General features: G+C 22.0%; 2 protein-coding genes across 3 annotated transcripts in view; one reads left to right on the top strand and one right to left on the bottom strand.

Moving 5' to 3' along the window:
• The window catches only part of LOC122511896 (cytochrome c oxidase assembly protein COX18, mitochondrial-like), a 33086-nt gene that overhangs the window by 2997 nt on the left and 7021 nt on the right, over window positions 1-23068 (bottom strand). The window contains exon 6 of one of the 2 annotated variants that reach the window (XR_006302567.1): window positions 21391-21658. Coding sequence is in view for 1 of the 2 variants with exons in the window: in XM_043627462.1 (XP_043483397.1) it covers window positions 21452-21658 (207 nt within the window). In the remaining variant the exon portion in view is untranslated. Of the gene's footprint in view, window positions 1-21380; window positions 21659-23068 lie in introns of those variants that run through there. The other variant, XM_043627462.1, reaches the window with a different exon arrangement.
• Window positions 4941-21260, top strand: LOC122511891. The gene is made up of 13 exons (XM_043627447.1): window positions 4941-5219; window positions 6773-7219; window positions 8768-8948; window positions 10148-10309; window positions 11407-11567; window positions 14609-14710; window positions 15109-15226; window positions 15506-15638; window positions 15875-16106; window positions 19356-19565; window positions 19646-19757; window positions 20360-20555; window positions 21017-21260. Exons 2-13 carry the CDS (start codon window positions 7203-7205, stop codon window positions 21181-21183), a joined length of 1791 nt encoding a protein of 596 aa, XP_043483382.1. The 5' UTR covers window positions 4941-5219; window positions 6773-7202; the 3' UTR covers window positions 21184-21260.

Below are 23068 nucleotides of genomic sequence, written 5' to 3'. Positions count from 1 at the left end.
GAACTGAATAGAATGGAATAGAATTGAATAGAATGGAATAGAATTGAATAGAATTGAATAGAATTGAATAGAATTGAATAGAATTGAATAGAATTGAATAGAATTGAATAGAAAGTTATTATAATTAAACATAATTGCATAGAATTGAATAGAATTGACTTAAATTGAATAAATTTGGAATAATAATTAAAATTGATATAAAATTGATTAGAATTGAAATAATAATTGGAATTGAAATAATAATTGGAATTGAAATAATATTGAAATATACTTGAATAAAATTGAATTGAAATGAATTGTAATTAAAAATAAAATTCAAACAGTAATTGTAATTAAAATTAAATTGAAATTATATTAAAAGTAAAATTTAATAAATTAGAATTTATTTATTAGAATTGAATATAATTGAATAAAATTGAATAGAATTGAATAGAATTGAATAGAATTGAGAATATTGAATAGAATTGAGAATATTGAATAGAAAGTTATTATAATTAAACATAATTGCATAGAATTGAATAGAATTGACTTAAATTGAATAAATTTGGAATAATAATTATAATTGAAATAAAATTCATTAGAATTGAAATAATAATTGGAATTGAAATAAAACTGAGAATATAATTGAAATAATAATTGAAATGGAAATAATATTGAAATATTCTTGAATAAAATTGAATTGAAATGAATTGTAATTAAAAATAAAATTTGAACAGTAATTGTAATTGAAATTAAATTGAAATTATATTAAAAGTAAAATTTAATAAAATTGAATTAAATTCATATGAAATTGAAGCAATTAAAATTCAACATAAATTAAAATAAACCTGAAATGCTAATCAAATAATAATTGAAATTGATAAAATAGAAATTGAAATAAAATTGAATGAATTTGATAAATAATTGAAATTGAAATGAAATTAAAATAATATAATGTAATTAAATTAAAATTGAAATAATATTATGAAATTGAAATAATAGCCAAAACTATATAAAATTGAATTAAAATTGTATAAAATTGAAATTAAATTCAACGAAATTGAAATGTAATTGAAATAGAATTAAAATTGAACGAAATTGAAATGTAATTAAAATTGAACGAAATTGTACAAAATTGAAATGTAATTGAAATTAAATTAAAATTTTATAAAATTGAAATAAAATTGACCGTAATTGAAAAAAATTGAAATGGTAATTGAAATTGAATTAAAATTGAACGAAATTGAAACCAAATTGAAATTGAATTAAAAATGTACAAAATTGCAAAAAAATTGAACGAAATTGAAACAAAATTGAAACAAAATTGAAATGATAATTAAAATTGAACAAAATTGAAACAAAATTGAACGAAATTAAACAAAATTGAAATTGAAATTCTAAATGGAATTGAATTAAAATTGAACGAAATTGAAACAAAATTGAAATGATAATTAAAATTGAATTAAAATTGAACGAAATTGAATCAAAATTAAACGAAATTAAACAAAATTGAAATTGAAATACAAAATGGAATTGAAATTAAAATAAAAAGTAAAAATAAAAAATTTTCCCTTTTAAGAGAAGCAAATATTTTTCCATTCGCTATTTGCTGGAAGGAGAAAACTGAATTTCGGTCCAGATCCCGAAAAACAACCGTAGGGTTGGTCTCTCCACTCGTGGAAGACGGTGGCATTGGGTCGAGGTCACCAGAACGTTGATGCGATCGATGCAGCCTGCCAGCAAAGCACAACCCTCCCCCACACTCACACACACAATTCACAAGAGAGCGAGCATCACCAGCAACTACCCCTAGAAAAATATTCTTAATGTCCAACTTTTTTTTCCTTTTTTCCTCCTTTAACTCTGTGTGTATGCTTTATTTACCCCTCATATAGTAATCGTTACTAAAATATTAATATATTCACCAAAAAAAAAAAAAAAGATCAATTATTTTCGAGATTATTTTCTTTCATTTAAATCATATGCAATGGGGTTAAACATTTTTTCTTCGAGGGTTAAAAATTTCTATCTAGGGTTCAAAAGAAAGTTTTTTTTTTTTTTTTTTTTTTTTTTAATTTGAACAAAAAAAATGATATTAATAATTTCTCGGGGCTTTAAAAATAGTTCGGGACCAGTTTTGATTAAATGAAAGCTTTTTGTAGAAAAAATGGAAAATTATTATTAAAAAAAAAAAAGATTTTTCGAAAAAGAAAAAAAAATTCGAACCAAAATTGTAAATTTTAGTAAATTATATTAGTATTTTTGAGTAAAAAAGGAATTAATTACAAAAAATTTACGATTAGTAATTATAATAATTATAGTAATTAATATTGTTTACTATTATTGTTAATATTGTTATTATTCTTATCATTTTATTTTTATTATTTTCTTTACAATATTTTATTTATAACTTTATTATCATTATATTATAATTTATTATTTTGCTTCCTCATAAAGAAAATATTTTTATTTTATTATTTCTTTATTTTTACAACTTTAATTTTTTACAGATTTTCTATATTTATTTGTTTATAAAGAAAATAAAAACAATAAAATTAAAAAACAATTAATAATATGTACCTAATAATAATATAATAATAATAAAAACAATTAATTAAAAAATAAATTAAAATACTTATTATACGGAAGCATTAATTAATTAATTATTAATTATTATATAATTTATTATTATTATTATTTCTTAATTTTTTACTTTTTATTATTTTATTTTTTTTTACTTTTTTTAAATTTATTTTTAATTATTTAAAAAACATAATGGAAAATTTTAAATAAATGTTAAAAATAAAGTTTCCCCTGACACTTGAAAATTGTTGACTATCAATTGTCTCAGGAGCAATTTTCATTGTGTATAATATTTTTAATGTTTCAAATTCTGTCAAATCAGATTTCGATTTTTTTTTAATTATATAACATTTTTTTTATCCCTCCCAATGAACGAATTAATAAAAATAAAGAAAAAGAAGATTTTCAATAATTAAGTATAATTTTATTTGAGATCAAATCCAATATTGTCGTTTGGTTAAATTTTTGTTTTTCGACGATAAATGTCAATTGAATATTGTACAGGCTATGACAAGGTGAGAAATTAAATTAAAGTTTCAATAATAATAAAAATAATAATTTTCACTCAAGATCTTGTCTTCATTTTTTGTAAGTAAATAAATAAATAAATAAAATAAAAAGTAATAACAATAAAAATAATAATAATAATAATAATTATAATAATAATAATTATAATTATATAATTATTATTATTGTAATAATAAATTATTTTTACTATAATTATTTATTTATTTAAGCAATATACGGATTTACAATGGAAAAATATTTATTGTTTTTATTATTATTATCTTTTTTACTTTTTTTACTTTTTTTATTATTATTTATTATTAATTAATTATTATTAATTATTATTATTAAATTTAGTTATTTAATTAATTTTTCAATTATTTTTATTGTAATTATTAAAATTATAATTTTATTATCATTATTATATTAAATTTATCCGAAAACTTGTTAATTACAAATTATAATTAAAAATCTGTCTTTTGTATTTTTGTCATTACTCTTAAAAAAAAATTATTATTAATTCATTATAATATTCATGTTAAAAAATTATTTTTTATTTTTAATAAACATTACTTTTTTAGAAAATAAAAAAATATAATAACAAAATTGTTAATTATTAATAATAATAAAGGAAATATTATTTTAACAGCAGAACTTGTAAATCCTGTCAAATTGCAAAATTAAAATCCTATCAAGAATTTGAAAATACCATTGAGACTAATTTACGTAAGTAATGTAAGTCGATTTTTGCTACAATTGACACAAAAATTATATGACAAAATTTAAGAATTTTTTTTTTTTTCATAAATATTACGAAATTAAATAAAGAAAAAAAAATTTCCAGCTATCAATAAGAGAAAAGGAACACCGCGAATAATAAAAGCAATTCGTCAGCAAAGTGTAAAATGTGAGGAAAAATTTATCATTTTTTATTTAAACGACTGATTGTTTAATTATAATTATTTTTTTTTAAATAAATTATTAACCACTTTTTTAGAATTTTATTTTTATTTTATTTTTTATATCAGTTTTTTATATTTTTTTTTATTTTTATTTTTTTACTTTTGTTGTTTTTTGTTATTTTTATTATTTTTGTTATTTTTGTTATTTTTGTTATTTTTGTTATTTTTGTTATTTTTGATTATTTTTGTTATTTTTTACTAATTACATTATAATTGTAATATTTTTTATCAATTGCAAATTTTTTTTTTTTTGTTAATTTTGATAATTTTTGTTATTTTTAAATATTATTATTTAAATAATTTGCAGGAAGAATAAAAAAAAATTATTTATTTATTTTATTATTTATTATTTAATATTATATTTATTTATTTATTATTTAATATTATATTTATTTATTTATTTATTTATTTATATTAATTTATTTATTAAAAATATAATTAGATTTAGAATATAAAAATCTGATTAAAAATTATTTAAAATAATTATCAACGAAAGTAACATAAACAAATATTATTAAAAAAAAAAAGAATTATATTTCAAATATAAAAATCGAATTCAAAATTATTAAAATTATTCACAAAGAAAGTATAATAAATAAATTACCATTAAATAATTAGATTTAAAATACGAAAATTAAATTGAAAATAAAAATAAAAAAAAAAATATAGAAAATAAATATCAAAATCTTTTTGCTTTTAAAAATAAAAAAAAATTAAATAAAAAAAAGAATACTGAAAAAAAAATTTTTTTAAATTAAAAAAACACTAAATAAAGTAAAAAAAAATAAAAATAAATTTTATTATAACGTGTAATAAATAAATTTTCCTGAATTTAATTAGAAACAAAAAAATAAAAAAAAAATTCCGACTGAAATGACAAAAAAAAAAAAAAAAGAGAGGCTAGGATAATAATTTTTTTTCCCTGTGTGACCTAATTTCCTGGTTTTCGTCAGTTGACCTAAATAGGAGGGGAAGTTTATCAGAATCGAGTGTTTGCTTGGAAAAAGCGACGTCAGTTATTTATTTCAATAATAAATCGACACAAATCTCAACGTCGACGGGAACCTCCTCGTCGATATCTTCAATAATTCGACAATCGCAATCGGAAAAATCTTTAGTCAAATCGGAAAATCAACGATTCCCACACAACGCAAGTGGAAGTCCATCGAAATTTTCTCAAAAGCAGAGGTTCATTTTTTCTCCTATTTATTTATTTTTTTATTTTTCTACCTTTTTCTGTCGACAAAAAAAAATTTTTGAAAAAAAGAAAGGGGGGGGGGGGAGAAATATTATAATAATCAAATATTTTAAATTAATTAAATTAAAAATAATAAATATTAAGCAAAAAATAAATAAATAGACAAATATAAATAAATAATAAAAAAAATAAATAAATAAAATAATAAATAAATAATAAAAAAAAATAAAAAATAAAAAAAAATAAAAAAAAAAATAAATAAATAAAAATAAAAAAAATAATAAATAAATAATATTAATATAAATATTAATACGTGTAAAATAAATAAATTATTAATTAATTAAATAGGTAGATTAATTAACTAAAAAAACTAAAGTAAATTAATGTAAAAAAATTGTAGAATATTTGACAATAATGTGAAAGTGAAAATAGAAATTTTTAATAATTAATTCGATTAAAAAAAATTGAAAAAATATTTCTGGTGATAAAATTAAAGTAATTAATTATTAATAATTAGTTACAAAAAAAGTTAAAAAGCTAAATATAATGTATGCGAAAATAGTAATAAAAATTCTGAAAAATTAATCTAATTAGGCAAAAAAAATGAGAAACTAAAATATTAATAATTCATGGAAAACTAAATATTCGTTTAATTATTTATAAAATATTTTGAAAAATAAATTTAATAAAGAAAGAAATTAAAAATTAATTGAATTAATTAGTGAAAAAGAAATAAAAATAATAACTAAATACAGAGAAAATGCAAGAATTGAATAATTAATAAATAAAAAAGAAATAACAATTTATTTATTTAAAAAAATTTTAAAAAATGAATTCAATAAAAAGAAAATGAATAATTGAACTAGTAAATAAATTAAAAGAGTAAAAATTTATTTATTTAGTAAAATCCTAAAGAATTAATTTAATAATTAATATAAAAAAAAAAAAAAAAAAAAAAAAAAAAAAAAAAACGAAAAATTGAATAATTTATAACTGGAAAATTAAAAAAATTTATTTGTTTATTTATAAAATTCCAAAAAATCGAAATTTATAAAGAAATAAATGAAAAATTATTTAAGTAATTAATGAGAAAAAATACAAAATTTTTTATATTCAAAAAAAAGGGCATTTGAACCATTATGACGTCACAGGTTCTGCAAAGCATGTGTTTTAAGGCTGTGACGTCATCATGGTTCAAATGCCCTTAAATACAAAAAAAAAATGCTAAAAATGAATAATAAATAAATTTTAAAAAAGTAAAAATTTAATAAATAAATAAAAATAAAATTTATTTATAAATTTCTTCATTTATTTATTGAAATTAGTTTAATAAAGAAAAATCAATAAAGTTGATTATTTAATAAATAAAAAAAATTTCAAAAAATAAATAAATAAAAATAAAATTTAGCTGAAAATTAATTTAAAATAAATAAATAAGAGTAAAATTCGCGAAAAAATGAATTTAAGAAAATAAATTTTAAAAAAATGTAATTAATAATTGAAGAAAAATGATAAAAATAAAAAATGAAAATGAAAATTGAAGGTTAACAGCGTCGGAGACGGCAAAGCTTTTCGAGAGTTTAATATCGAGGAGCAGCACGAGGCAGAAGTCGAGTAAAAATTGTTGTGCCACACCGAGGATCGAGAGATCGATAATTGGCGAGGGGAAAATTGTCGAGCCAAGTGCATTTAATTGTCGGGAAATTGAGGGCACTTGCAGAGAAAGAAGAAGAGGAAAAAGAAGAAGTAGTAGAAGTAGAAGTAGAAGAATATCAAAGTCGAAAGCACACAATCCAAGGACGTTACGTTGTCGTGTCGCGAGAGAGCCCGTCTTCAATTCCGTTGAGGGGAAATACACGACGACGAGGGGAGGTGATTGTGTAGGTGGTGGTGGTGGTGAATTTAATCAATCGAGGAAGCCGAGGCAAAAATGCTTCGTTTCTGAAAAATCACATTCAACACCGGCAACACTAATGGCCCAATATTCCAAGTAATTTTTCCATTTTTTTATACCATTCTTGAAAATTTTTTGTTGCTTTTTTTCTTCTTTTTCCTGAAATTACTCACTGTCAAGCTTGGGATACGAATTTTCAGGCAAATTTTGCCAAGCTTGTAACACATGATTTGGTTAATCTTTCCAAGCTTGGAATACAAGATTCTTCCAAGCTTGGGACATAAGTTTGCGAAGCTTGGGATACGAATTTTCAGGCAAATTTTGCCAAGCTTGTAGCACATGATTCGGTCAATCTTTCCAAGCTTGGAATACAAGATTCTTCCAAGCTTGGGCCATAAGTTTGCGAAGCTTGGGATACGAATTTTCAGGCAAATTTTGCCAAGCTTGTAGCACATGATTCGGTCAATATTTCCAAGCTTGGAATACAAGATTGTAACCATTCTACCAAGCTTGTAACATAAGTTTGCGATCATGTAACCAAGCTTGCATCATAATATTGGTGCAATTTTTCCAAGCTTGGATTCCAAGGTTGCCACAACACTTCCAAGCTTGCAACACAAGATTGAAGATATTTTTGCAAGTATTGCATCACAAGACTGGCGTAATGTATCCAAGCTTAGAATACAAGACTAACGCCAAATTTCCAAGCTTTTGAATCAATATTAAGGCAATTTTTCAAGCTTGGAATACAAGATTGCCGCAAGTATTCCAAGCTTTTGAATCAATATTAAGGCAATTTTTCAAGCTTGGAATACAAGATTGCCGCAAGTATTCAAAGCTTGGAGAAATTGCACCAATATTGTAATACAAGCTCGGCCAGATGACGGTAAATTTATGTCGCATGCTTGGAATACTTGCGGCAAAATACAAGATTTCCACAATACTGCCAAGCTTGCGAGACAAACTTGGCTAGAAACACAATATTAACACAATCTTGACAAGCTGGCAAATCAAGATTGACGCAATTTTTCCAAGCTTGCATCACAAAACAGGCGCAATGTTCCAAGCTTGACATACAATATTGACACAATACTGTCAAGCTTGTGAAGTAGTATTAAGGTAATTTTTCCAAGCTTGGAATACAATATTGTCACAGGTCTTCCAAGCTTGCGACATAAATTTATCGACATCTGGCCAAGCTGCCATCACAAGATTGGCGCAAATTCTCCAAGCTTGGAATACAAGAATTGTATAATGCTGCCAAGCTTGGCCAGAATCTCATTATTGACACAATCTTGACAAGTTTGCAACACAATATTGACGCAATGTTTCCAAGCTTGAAATACAAAATTAAGGCAATTTTTCCAAGCTTGCATCACAAGCTTGTCAAGCTTGGCACAATGATTACAAGCTTGCGGAATTCTTGTATCACAAGCTTGGAAACATTATGGCAAGCTTGTCGACACAAAATTGTCCTAATTTTTTCCAAACTTTAATGACAATATTTCCAAGCTTGACATAATATTTCCAAGCTTGCATCACAAGATTGACGCAAGCTTGGTGCGCAATTTTTTTTTGTCAAAAAAAGGAAATAAATATATAAAAAAAATTGTTTTTTTTTTGCTCTTCTCTTTTTCTTGCAAGTATTTCATCCGACGAAACAGTAAAACGGAAAAATCTCACTGACGAATTGGGTCTTGAATTTTTAATGCAGCACATGCATAAGGGAAATAATCGCGATTCTCCTGATCCTAACGACGAGAGCAAGAACGGTTTTCCCTTTCAGACAACGCCCAGTGGCAACTTGAAAATTGTACCCGATCAGGTTTATGTCATTTCTACAATTTTATTACTTTTTTATGCTAACTTATTATTTTTTCATTTTTAATAATAATAGTAATATTGCTGATATAATACTAAAAAATAATACTAATTAGCATACTAAATAATAATAATAATAATAATGATAATAATAATAATAATAATAAATAATATCAAATATTCTAATATTCATACTAAATAGTATTACTAATAGTAATACTGAAAAAGAATACTAATAATACTAACATTCACACTAATAAATGGGAATACAATTAATAATACTAAGAAAGAATACTAATAATACTGAAAAAAATAATACTAATATTCATATTGAATAATAATACTAAAAAAGAATACTATTTATACTAATAATATTACTGAAAAAGAATACTAATAATACTAATATTCACACTAAATATTAATACTAAATACTCATACTAAATATAAATACTAACAACAATAATACTACTGAAAAAGAATACTAATAATAATAATAATAATAATAATAATAATAATAATAATAAATAATATCAAATATTCTAATATTCATACTAAATAGTATTACTAATAGTAATACTGAAAAAGAATACTAATAATACTAACATTCACACTAATAAATGGGAATACAATTAATAATACTAAGAAAGAATACTAATAATACTGAAAAAAATAATACTAATATTCATATTGAATAATAATACTAAAAAAGAATACTATTTATACTAATAATATTACTGAAAAAGAATACTAATAATACTAATATTCACACTAAATATTAATACTAAATACTCATACTAAATATAAATACTAACAACAATAATACTACTGAAAAAGAATACTAATAATAATAATAATACTAATAATAATAATAATAATAATAATAATAATTAATTAATAATAATAATTCATAATACTAATTATGAATACTAATAATAATGTTGAAGTATGCTTTTTTAGTATTATTATCAGTACTCGTAATAATTCTAAAAATAATACTAATAATTAGGTATATTAAATAGTAATACTAATAGTAATACTAAAGATCAATTCTATTAATACCAATGTAATAATAATACTAAAAAGTAAATAAATACTAATAATAATCCTGTTAATAATAATTTTTTTTACATAAAAAAAATAATTGTAAATTTACTAAAATTTTTTGTTTTTTTTTCTTTCAAAAATTGGGGTGGGGGGATTTAGGTCGTTTACGAATCGAAGAAAGTGAGTGTTTTAGTCGCTGATCCAGAAACGACACGAGTTAATGTTAATGACGAATTAGAAAAATCTGATCTTGAAATTAATGCTCAGGATTCAGTTGAATTTCCCACTGGAATTACATATTCATCTGTTAATCAACTTCAGGTACCACAAAAAATATGAATTTAAACGAAAATCTGCATTATCGACAGTTAATAAAACAGATGGTCTTTATTAAGCTTTTTTTGTAACGAAAAAGTAATTAAAAATCTGTTTTACCGACGGTTGATAAAACAGATGGCTTTTTGATAAGCTTTATTAAAAAAAACAAATGTCTTTCAATTAACTTCTTTTCAACAAAATATTCTTTTAACTATAGTATTATTTTGTAATTTTTATATATTATTATTTATATTTTATTTATTTATTGAGTTACATAATCGCAGTCCAAGAAGGACCATAAATTATTATAATATATAGCAACAATGTAAATAAAAATCGAAGAAAAATAATAATAATAAATTTTACTTAAAGCCATCTGTTTAACCAACAGTTGATAAAACAGATTTTCACTGATTTAAATCAAAATTTTAATCAAAACTAACTTTTTTAGTGCAATACATGAATGTAAATCTGTTTTTTTAACTTTTAGTAAAACAAATTATTTTTTAAATTAACATTTTTTAACAAAATAAATTTAAATTTTTATATGTCATTTATCAACTGTTGGTAAAACAAATGGCTTTGGGAAATGTTAAAAATTTGTTTTATCAACTGTTGGTAAAACAGATGGCCATAGAAAACGTATAAAAATCTGTTTTATCAACTGCTAATAAATCCAATGTCATTTTCTAAATAAACGTAATTGTTATTTGTATAGTTAAATAATAAATAATAACTAAATATACGAACAAAAAAAAAATAATAAGTTATAAATAAGAAATAATAAAAAAAATAATTAAAACCACTAGATAAATAGTTGAATTAATTTAAAAATAATATTAGATTAGAAAAAATTAATTGTTAAAGAAAAAGAAATATTAAATTAGAAAGAATTAATGTTCGGCGAAAAAAAAAAATTAATTTTGCAAAATTAATTTTTTGCGACAAAAAAAAAGTAATTTTTCTCTCGAGTGCTAAGAAAAAAGAAGAGAATAATTATCAAAACAAAACAAAAAAAAGGGGGAGGGGAAATGAAAAGAAAAAAATAATGTGTGACCCTTGTTGAGGAATTTAATTCGTATCTGGGGCTGGGTTTTTAGGTCCAGGAGAGACTCCCTCGTATTACGCCAATATATAGGCCAAGGACGCAACCGTATCGACCGAAAGCAACGGCTCATCCGGGAGAGATGGAACAGAATCTGACTGAGCAAAAAGGATCCACTCCCCAACTACCGCCGCCTCAGGAAATCCCTCTATCATCGTAAGAGAACCAACAACTTTTCTTTTTATTTTCCTTATTTTTTTCCCCACCTCTTCTTTCTCCTTCCATGATTAATATATCGTACAAAAAAGAAACGAGGAAAAAAAAATCTTTTCTTCACTTCTATTTTTCTTATATAAATAAAGAAAAAAAAATTTTTTTTTCCCTCTCCTCCCCTCTCTCTTTTTTTAATATAATAATAACAATTGGAGGGGGGAGAGAATTTTTTTTTCTTTTCCTCCTTTTGTATACATAAGAGTAAAAATAATTTTTCTTCATTTTATGAATGAAATGTGAAAATATTTTCTGATTAATAGAAAATTTATTTTTTTCTGATTATTATTGTAGATAATAATAATTATAATAAATATAAATAATAATTATAATAATTATATAATAGTAGTAATTATAATTATAAATGATAAGCTTCCCTTTAGGGTAAACCGAGGCATCAAATCTTTGATAAAAAAAAAGTTATGGCCATTTGAAGAAAAAACCCGGAATCTTCAAAAAATGTTTATCAGTTTTTAAACATTTGTCATTTCCCGAATTTTAATCGGAAATGAGTCGAACACAAGGTGCATAGTTAGGTAAAAACGTAAGCTTTCCTTTGGGACAAACCAGGACATAATATCTATGATACAAAAAAAGTTGTGGCCATTTGAAGAAAAAATACGGAATCTTCAAAAAATGTTTATCAGTTTTTAAACATTTGTCATTTCCCGAATTTTAATCAGAAATGGGTCGTGCAAAAAAGATACAGTTAGGTAAAAACGTTAGCTTTTCATTAAAACAAACCGGGGCAAAATATCTTAGATACAAAAAAAGTTGTGGCCATTTGAAGAAAAAATACGGATTCTACAAAAAAAGTTGATCAATTTTTAAATATTTGTAACTTCCCGAATTTTAATCGGAAATAAGTCGAACACAAGGTGCATAGTTAGGTAAAAACGTAAGCTTTCCTTTGGGCCAAACCAGGACATTATATCTTTGATACAAAAAAAGTTGTGGCCATTTGAAGAAAAAATACGGATTCTATAAAAAAAGTTTATTAGTTTTTAAACATTTGTAACGTCCCGAATTTTAATCGGAAATGAACCAAACGAAGAGGGTACTGTTAGGTACAGCATTAAGCTTTACTCGGGGACTAACCAGGGCAAAATATCTTAGATCCAAAAAAAGTTATGGACTTTTGATGAAAAAAAAGGAATTTTAAAAAAAAAGTTGATCAATTTTTAAATATTTGTAACTTTCCGAATTTTAATCGGAAATGAGTCGAACACAAGGTGCATAGTTAGGTAAAAACGTAAGCTTTCCTTTGGGACAAACCAGGACATAATATCTATGATACAAAAAAAGTTGTGGCCATTTGAAGAAAAAATACGGATTCTATAAAAAAAGTTTATTAGTTTTTAAACATGTGTTAACTTCCCGAATTTTAATCGGAAATGAGCCAAACGAAGAGGATACAGTTATGTACAGCATTAAGCTTTACTCGGGGACAAACCAGGGCAAAATATCTTAGATCCAAAAAAAGTAATGGACTTTTGATGAAAAAACACGAATTCTCAAAAATACGTTCAACTAACTTCAAAAACAAGTAACTTCCTGAATTGTAATTGGAATTGAGCCGAACACAGGGTGTACAGTTAGCAAAAAACGTAGGCTTTCCTTTGGGTCAAACCGGAACATAATAACTATAATACAAAAAAAGTTGTGACCATTTGAAGAAAAAATACAGATTCTACAAAAAAAGTTTATTAGTTTTTAAACATTTGTAACTTCCCAAATTTTAATCGGAAATAAGACAAGTAAAGAGGATACAGTTAGTTATAGGGTTAAGCTTTTCTTTGGGGCAAACCGGGACATAAAATCTATGATAAAAAAAAAGTTGTAGCCATTTTAAGAAAAAATACGGATTCTACAAAAAAAGTTTATTAGTTTTTAAACAATTGTAACTTACCGAATTTTAATCGGAAATAAGTCGAGCACAGAGGGTACAGTTAGGTAAAAATGTAAGCTATCCATTGGGTCAAACCAGGACAGCAGAACTTTGATACAAGAAAAGTTATGGCGAATTAGAGAAAAAATGCGGTTTCGCAAAAAGAGGTTCAAGTGTTTTTAAACATCTGTAACTTTCCGAATTTTAGTCGGAAATGAGTTGAGCAAAAAGGATACAATTAGGTACAGACATAAGCTTTACTTAGGAACAAACCGGAGCAAAATATCGATGATACAAAAAAAGTTGTGGCCATTTGAAGAAAAAACACGGATTTTCCAAAAAAAGTTTATCAATTTTTAAACATCTGTAACTTTTCGAATTTTAATCGAAAATTAGTCGTACAATGAGGTTGCAGTTAGGTAAAAACGTAAGCTTTTCTCAGGAACAAACCGAGACTTCATATCTTGGATACAAAAAAAGTTATGATCAAATATAGAAAAAACACCGATTCTTAAAAAGAGGTTCAACTGATTTTGAACACATTTAACTTTTCGAATTTTAATCGGAAATGGGTCGAGCAAAGGGGACAAAGTTAGGTACTGGGTTAAGCTTTTCTCAGGAACAAACCGTGACTTCATTTCTCGGATACAAAAAAAGTTGTGGCCATTTGAAGAAAAAATACTGTTTCTCAAAAAACCGTTCAACTGTTTTTAAACACTTATAACTTCTGGAATTTTAATCGAAAATGAGTCGAGCAAAGGGGATACAATTAGGTCATGAATTAAGCTTTCCTTTGAGGCAAACCGGGGCAAAATATCTTAGATACAAAAAAAGTTATGGCCATTTGAAAAAAATACACGGATTCACCAAAAACAGTTTATCAATTTTTAAACATCCGTAACTTTCCGAATTTTAATCGGAAATGTTTCGAGCAAAGAGGATACAGTTAGGTACAGGGTTAAGCTTTCTTTTCGAACAAAAAAATTTTAATTTTAATAAAAGATTTTCCTAATTATTATTAATTATATTCCTAAGTCGGTACGTTATTTTTAAAAATTGCTGTAAAATTTATATATTTTTGAACAAAAATAATTTTCAGACTCGGTTTTACAATTGATCAGCCAATTGAATGGGAAGTTATAAATTTACCCGAAAAAACGGATTTATATCATGAGCTAGCGAATCGAATTACAAATTACAAGTGAGTCAAAAAGAATTTTTTTTTTTCTGTACAAAAAGTCGATTAGTAGAAAATAATTTATTCCTTTCTTTCAAGATTGTTACAACAAAAATAATTCAAATTTTTTTAATGTATTTCGTGAAAACTGATAAAATTATTTAATCATAAAAATAATCATTAATATTAATAAATATTAATTAATTAATAATAATATTTAATTATCATAAAAATAATCATTAATACTAATGAATATTAATTAATTAATAATAATATTAATAAAAAAAATAGTAATAAATTACTAAACTATTGATTTTAGTAATTTATTACCATTTTTATTGACTCTGAGACTCGGTCGGTAATCAGTAAATTTTAAAAGAAATAAAAATTAATCCTTTCTTTTTTTTTAATCCAATAACAAGAAATGCGGATTGTATAGTGAAAATCGAAGAAGACGAATTCCACTGTCACTTATTGGTCCTTCAAAGTTACAGTTGCTTCTTCGACTCGAAAAATTGTAAAGAAATTGATTTAACCGGCGTAAGTTAAACGAATTTTTTTATCGAAAAAAAAAAATATTTTTATTCTCTATTTTATTTAGCGAATTTTTTATTATTAATTAATTTTATTTATGCTAATTTTTATTCTCAATTCATTCAATTTATATTCATTTTTTATTATTTAATTTTATTTAAAATAATTTTGATTAATTCGATTTTGAATTTCGCGCCATTCAACGATCACGTGATTTTTAAATAAATGGCGCGAAATTCAAATTTCTCACAATGTAAAGAAATGAATAAATAAATATTTTTACAGAGCAGTGTTACGTCGAAAGCATTTTCGTTAATTTACGATTGGATGATAACATCGACCAATGAAAGTTGTCAACTCTTGAGGCGGGACAATATTTTAGAGATTTTTGTCGCTTCACAATATTTGGGAATTAAAGGTTTGTGATTAAATATTTTCTCCAAAAAAAAAAAAAAATTATTTTTTAATTTTTATTAAAATTATTAATAAAATAATGATAGAATTAAAAATTGTAATTTAAATTTCGCGCTAGAACCTAGCGGCGACGTGAAGTACTAAACTATAATAAAATTGTGAGCGCGGGAAATTTAAATTTGAATTTTGTATTTTTGCAATTTCTTTTGTTGAAAAATAAAAAAACGAAACGAAATGTAGAATTAGAAGAACAGTGTTGGGCGTTTATCGATAATAATGACCTATTTTCGGAGGACACGGCATTTCTTTTGTATTTGGAGGCAAGAAAAATTGGAAATACGGCAGTTATGGAACTAATGGTACCGAGGATAATGAAATTTTTCCTAATGCTCGTGAGCACAAAAGATTTTTTGGAGCTTGCCGTCGAAGAGCTTTGTCTACTTTTGAAGTCGAATTATATTTGCGTTAATAGGTAAACATAAACAAAATTAAATAAAAAAAAATAAAAACAAAAATAAAAAAACAAATAAATAAACGAAATTTAAAAAAAAACAAATAAAAAAAAATTAAATGAACAAAAAATAAATAAAAACAAAAAAGCAAAAAATAGACAAAAATAAAAATAACAAAAAATAAACAAAATGTAGGTACAAAAACAAACACAAACAGCAAAGTAAATAAACAAACAAAAAATACAAACAAATAAATAAAGACAAAAAAGTAAAAAAAAACAAAAAGTAAACAAACAAAATTATTTTCAATACAATTTTAATAAAGTATTCAATTATTTTACACAAAAGTATTCAATTATTTGAAAAAAAATTTTATATAATTTTTCGAAAGAATTCAATTGTTTTTTAAAATTTTTATAAATTCTTGGAATGAATTCAATTATTTTTATAAATAATAAAATTCTTGACAAAAATTCAATTATTTTCAAAATATCAATTATTTTTTTATTTTTTTGCATAAATTCAATTATTTTCATCAGCGGAAAAATTTGTCAAAGGAATTAAATTATTTTTAGTACAATTTTAATAAATTCGTCGAAAGAATTCAATTATTTTTATAAATAATAAAATTCTAGCCAAAAACTCAATTATTTTCAAAATTTCAATTATTTTTCTTTTATTTTTTCGCATGAATTCAATTATTTTCATCAGTAGAAAAATTTATTCAAAAGAATTGAATTATTTTTAGTACAATTTTATTTAAATTCTTCAAAAGAATTCAATTATTTTAAAAATTTCAATTATTTTTTTTTTTTGCATAAATTTAATTATTTTCATCAGTAGAAAAATTTGCCAAAGGAATTAAATTATTTTTAGTACAATTTTAATAAATTCTTCGAAAGAATTCATATATTTTTATAAATTATAAAATTCTAGCCAAAAATTCAATTATTTTCAAAATTTCAATTATTTTTTTTTCGCAAAAATTCAATTATTTTCATCAGTAGAAAAATTTGCCAAAGGAATTGAATTATTTTACGTACAATTTTATTTAAATTCTTCAAAAGAATTCAATTATTTTAAAAATTTCAATTATTTTTTTTCGCATTAATTCAATTATTTTCATCAGTGGAAAAATTTGCCAAAGGAATTAAATTATTTTTAGTACAATTTTAATAAATTCGTCGAAAGAATTCAATTATTTTTATCAATTCTAAATTCTAGCCAAGAATTCAATTATTTTCAAAATTTCAATTATTTTTTTTCGCAAAAATTCAATTATTTTCATCAGTAGAAAAATTTGACAAAGGAATTAAATTATTTTTATAAATAATAAAATTCTAGCCAAGAATTCAATTATTTTCAAAATTTCAATTATTTTTTTTTCGCGAAAATTCTATTATTTTCATCAGTAGAAAAATTTGACAAAGGAATTAAATTATTTTTATAAATAATAAAATTCTAGTCAACAATTCAATTATTTTCAAAATTTCAATTGTTTTTTTTTTATTTTTTCGCATGAATTCAATTATTTTCATCAGTAGAAAAATTTGCCAAAGGAATTGAATTATTTTTAGTACAATTTTAATCAAATTCGTCGAAAGAATTCAATTATTTTTATAAATAATAAAATTCTAGCCAAGAATTGAATTATTTACAAAATTTCAATTATTTTTTTTTGCATAAATTCAATTATTTTCATCAGTAGGAAAATTTGCTAAAGAAATGAAATTATTTTTAATAAATTCTTCGAAAGAATTCAATTATTTTTATAAATAATAAAATTCTAGCCAAGAATACAATTATTTTCAAAATTTCAATTATTTTTTTTCGCATAAATTCAATTATTTTCATCAGTAGGAAAATTTGCTAAAGAAATGAAATTATTTTTAATAAATTCTTCGCAAGAATTGAATTATTTTTATAAATTATAAAATGCTAGCCAAAAATTCAATTATTTACAAAATTTCAATTATTTTTTTTCGCATAAATTCAATTATTTTCATCAGTAGGAAAATTTTCTAAAGAAATGAAATTATTTTTAATAAATTCTTCGAAAGAATTCAATTATTTTTATAAATAATAAAATTCTAGCCAAGAATACAATTATTTTCAAAATTTCAATTATTTTTTTTCGCATAAATTCAATTATTTTCATCAGTAGGAAAATTTTCTAAAGAAATGAAATTATTTTAAATAAATTCTTCGAAAGAATTCAATTATTTTTATAAATAATAAAATTCTAGCCAAGAATTCAATTATTTTCAAAATTTCAATTATTTTTTTCGCATAAATTCAATTATTTTCATCAGTAGAAAAATTTGCTAAAGAAATAATAATAAATAATTCATTAAGTTTAATAAAATTTTTAATAAAATTTCACAAAAGGATTCAATTATTTTTAATAAATTCTTCGAAAGAATTCAATTATTTTTATAAATAATAAAATTCTTCTGAGAAATTCAATTATTTTCAATATAATTTTTATTAAATCCCTCAAAATTATTTTTTTAAAAAATTAATAAATTTCTTTCAAGTAATTTAATTTTTTTGTTAATTATTTTTTTATTTTTTCTCATGAATTCAATTATTTTCGAAAGTAAAAAAATTTTCCACATTAATTAAATTATTTTCAGTAAAAACAAAATAAAAAGTATAAAAACAAAACAAAACGTACAAAAACAAACAAAAAAAACGAAAAACAAAGACAAAAATAAAAAAAATGAATTAAACAAACAAAAAAACGAAAAACAAATACAAAAAAGCAAAAAAAAATGAATTAAAAAATAAACAAGAATAAAAAAAACAAAAAATTATAAATAGAAAAAAACAAAAACACAAAGTAAATAAACAAATCAAAAAACAAAGGCAAACAAGCAAAATAACAGAATAAAAAAACAAAACGTACAAAAAACAAATAAAAAAATAAAATAAATAAACAAAAAAAAATACAAAAACACAAGTAGAGAAAAGAAAGAAAATAAAAAAAAACACAAATGAAAGCAAAAAAACGAATGAAAAAATAAACAAACAATACAGAAATACAAAACAATACAAAAAATAACAAAAAAAAACACAAAAATCAACAAAGAAACAAATAAAAAATACAGAAATAAACAAAAATAACGAAAAAAGTAAACAACAAAAAAATATTAGTAAATACTTGAAAGTAGAAAAAAGTCTCCATAAAAATAGAATATAAAAAAAAAATTAAAATATTAAAAATAATTAATTTAAATTCGAAAAAAAAAAATTTTTCCTTTTTTCAGTGAAATGGAAGTTTTAATGTCCGCCGTGAGATGGTTAATGCACGATTGGGAGAATAGAAAAAAAAATATGCTCGACGTAGTAAAATGCGTGCGTTTTGGTTTAATTGCCCCTTGGCAATTGGTTGACGTGAAAAGAAATCCCGAAAATCCCGAATTTATGGAACTAATGTCATGTCCGGAGGTGCAAAAAATGGTTGACGATGGCCTCGCGTAAACAAAATTTTCAAATTTCTTTTTGTTTTTTTAAATAGGAATTTTTATTTTAATTCAATTTTTATTTTCTTTTCCAGATTTGTCATTATTAAATATTGGTATGGAAATCAAACCGAAGATTATTATCATTGGATTGATTTATTGGGACTCACGGAACCAACAAATCGAAATTGGGCCGGTGAGGACAAGGTACATTTCTGATTATATTTTTAATAATAGTAAAATTATTTTTAATTTAATCTTTTTTTTAATTTTTTTAATTTATTTTTTTTTTTTTATTTTTTTAATTTAATTTTTTTTTTATAGTAATTTGTTTTAGTCAAATTTACTTTATTCCTGCAATTAAAATAAATTATTCGAAAATAATAAATTAATGAAATAATTTAATAATTAATAAATAATTTAAAGTTCGTTGAGGACAATTTAATTTTTTTATTGTTTTTTCTTTAAATATTGTATTTTAATTTTTGTATTTTAATTTAAATAATAAATTAAATTTTTCATTTTTTATTTTTTATTATAAAAATACAAAAATTTGTTTTAAAATAAAAATACTTCTTTTTTTTTATTATAAAAATGAAACCAAATATTTTTATTATAAAAAGTTTTTTATTTTTTACTCTAAAAAGTATTTTTCAAAGTTTTATTAAAAAGAATATAAATAAACTAAAATTACGTGACTTTTTTTTATTATAAAAATAGTTTTTCTTTTTGTTTTTACTGTAAAAAGTATTTTTCAACGTTTTTTTTTACCAAAAATAATTTATAATAAAAAAATTTGAATAAACTAGAATTACGTGACGTATCGAGAATTTTTGTCGTATTTGGAGGATTACAGAAAAAGGCAAATTACGGAAATAAAGGCAAAAAGTTCACGACAAAAATTAACGTGTCCAAATTCACCGGCGAACGAATGTCCATCGCCACCAACGACAAAAGCAAGATCAATTTTTCCAACATTTTGCAACGTCGATCAAAATTCTCACAGTAAATTAAAAAATTTTTGCTTCTCTTCTTTAATAATAATAATTTTATTTTCAATTTAGAATTTAATTTTTCTTTTTTCTATTTCTTTGTTGAATTTCATTTCGTATTTTTTAAAATTATTTTTGTTTAATTTTTTCAGTAAATTTTTTTTTTTTCAAAAACTAGTATTTTTGGTTTAATTAGTTTTGTTTTCGAATTAAACGTTTTTCAATTTTTTTCTTAAATTTCATTTTCAAAAAATAGTATTTTTTTCAATTTTGTTTCCGAATTAAATTGTTTCACAATAATTTTAATAGAATATTATTAATTAAAATTAATTCTAATGGAATAATTAATTATAAAATTAACTGCAATTGAATTAAAATTAATTCCAATTGAGTCAAAAAATAAAAAATATCAAATCAAATCGATTCTTAGAATTTAGAGGGGAAAAAAAAATTAATTCAAATTTCAAATTTTAGATTTAGCGACAAATTCAAAATACAATTCAAAAACAATGTGTCCGTCCGGATTTCAAGGAACGAGTCGAACTTCCGGCATGATCTCGCCATCGGAAATGTTAAGTTTTTTCAATGGCATTGAGAAAAATTCGAAAATCTCGAATCAAACGACAAAAACGACACAATAATTTTTTTTTCTCTCATTTTTAGAAAAGAAAATCGCTATTTTCTTTTTTTCATTTTGTATTTTATTTTTTTTTTTGAAAAAGAAAAAAAAATATTTTTTTTGCGAATTTTTAAAGAAAGAAAAATTAGAAAAATAAATAACAAATAACGAGTGTAAAATATAAATAAGAAAAAATTATGCAAAAAAAAAGACAATGAATTTTACTCACTTGATTTTTCACATATTTTCAAAGAAAACATTTTAGAGATTTTTTTTTATAAGAAAACTGTCTACGATGATGGTGATGATGATGATTTCTTTTTCATTGTGGCAAATGCCAATTTTTCCCTCACAACATTGGCTAATGTCATTATTGGTTTATCTAATTCGTTCTCAACTTTTGGCAATTTAATTAATCGGCGAAATTTCGGTTGTGCGAATAAAATCAATTCGCCGAAGGAAAAAATGTTGCTGGTTATCCAAGCAATGACGACCGCCTGGGAAAAAAGAGAGAAATAAATAAAATTAGTAATAGAAAAAAATAAAATACAAATTTGTAATAATTCACTTATTGAGAAATTAAATAATTCACTAATTAACTAATTAACTAATTAAATAATTATTATTATTTACTAGTTCATAAATTTCGATAAAATTCGTTATAATAATTCAATTATTTTCAATAGAATTTTTATTAAATCCCACGAAAGAATTGAATTATTTTTTTTTAAATTTAATAAACTTCTTCCAAGTAATTCAATTACTTTCTAAATTTCAATTATTTTTTTTTTATTTTTTCGCATATAATTTTAATAAAATTCCATAAAAGAAGAAAACTTAATTTACAAAGATTTTAATAAAATTCAATTTTTATCATAAACAATCAAATTCAGGTCAAGAATTCAATTATTTTTCTAATAAATATTAAAACTCATCGCTTGGAATTCAATTATTTTTATAAATAATAAAATTCTCGCCAGGAATTCAATTGTTTTCAATACAATTTTTATTTAAATCCCACGAAAGAATTGAAATATTTTTTTTTTTAAATTTGATAAACTTCTTCAATTCAATTAATTTCAAAATTTCAATTAATTTTTTATATTTTTTTTTTTGCATGAATTCAATTATTTTTGCAAGTGAAAAAATTTTCCCCAGGAATTGAATTATTTTTAATAGAATATTTTTATTAAAATTCATCGGAAAGTTCAATTATTTTCAAAAATTTTAATAAAATTCTTCCAAGTAATTAAATTAATTTTTTTTTTATTTCAATTATTTACCTAAATTATAAAATTCCAGGAAAAAATTCAATTATTTTCAAAACTGTTGGTAAAATTTGTTTATAATTTAATTATTTTCAATTAAATTTCTTGAAAGAATTTAATTATTTAAAAAAAAAACTTTTTAAAGTTATTCGAAATAATTCAATTTTAAAAAATTTTGGTACAAAATTCTTTATAAGAATATAAATTATTTTCAATACAATTTTAACAAAATTTCTTGAAAGAATTTGAGTTTTTCTCGAAAGAATTGAATTATTTTCAAAAATTACAATGAAAAAAATTCAATTCTTTGCAAAAATTCAATTATTTCGAATACAATTTTAATTAAATTCAATAACGAAATTTTTAATTATAATTATTAACAAACTCCATTATTTAAAAAAATATTCAAAGAAATTCTTCAAAAGAATTTAATTAGTATTTTTAATAATTTTAATAAAATTCTTCGCAAAAATTCAATTATTTTCATAAATAATAAAATTCTTTGCAAAAATTCAATTATTTTCATAAATAATAAAAATTATTTAAAGGAATTTAATTATTTTCATAAATAATAAAATTTTTCGAAGGAATTCAATTTATTTTCAAATATTTTTGATTAAATTCTTCGCGAAGAATTCA

The sequence above is a fragment of the Leptopilina heterotoma genome, unplaced genomic scaffold, assembly GCF_015476425.1.
Source record: "Leptopilina heterotoma isolate Lh14 unplaced genomic scaffold, ASM1547642v1 Lhet_123, whole genome shotgun sequence".
Taxonomy (NCBI): domain Eukaryota; kingdom Metazoa; phylum Arthropoda; class Insecta; order Hymenoptera; family Figitidae; genus Leptopilina; species Leptopilina heterotoma.
This window is presented reverse-complemented; position numbering and strand designations above follow the sequence as displayed.

Bases quoted from the DNA above. Each gene is read 5' to 3' on its own strand.
- LOC122511891 (XM_043627447.1), top strand. The intron at 14,711-15,108 runs GTGAGTCAAAAA...TCCAATAACAAG, and splicing joins AATCGAATTACAAATTACAA to AAATGCGGATTGTATAGTGA. The intron at 15,227-15,505 runs GTAAGTTAAACG...ATATTTTTACAG, and splicing joins AAGAAATTGATTTAACCGGC to AGCAGTGTTACGTCGAAAGC.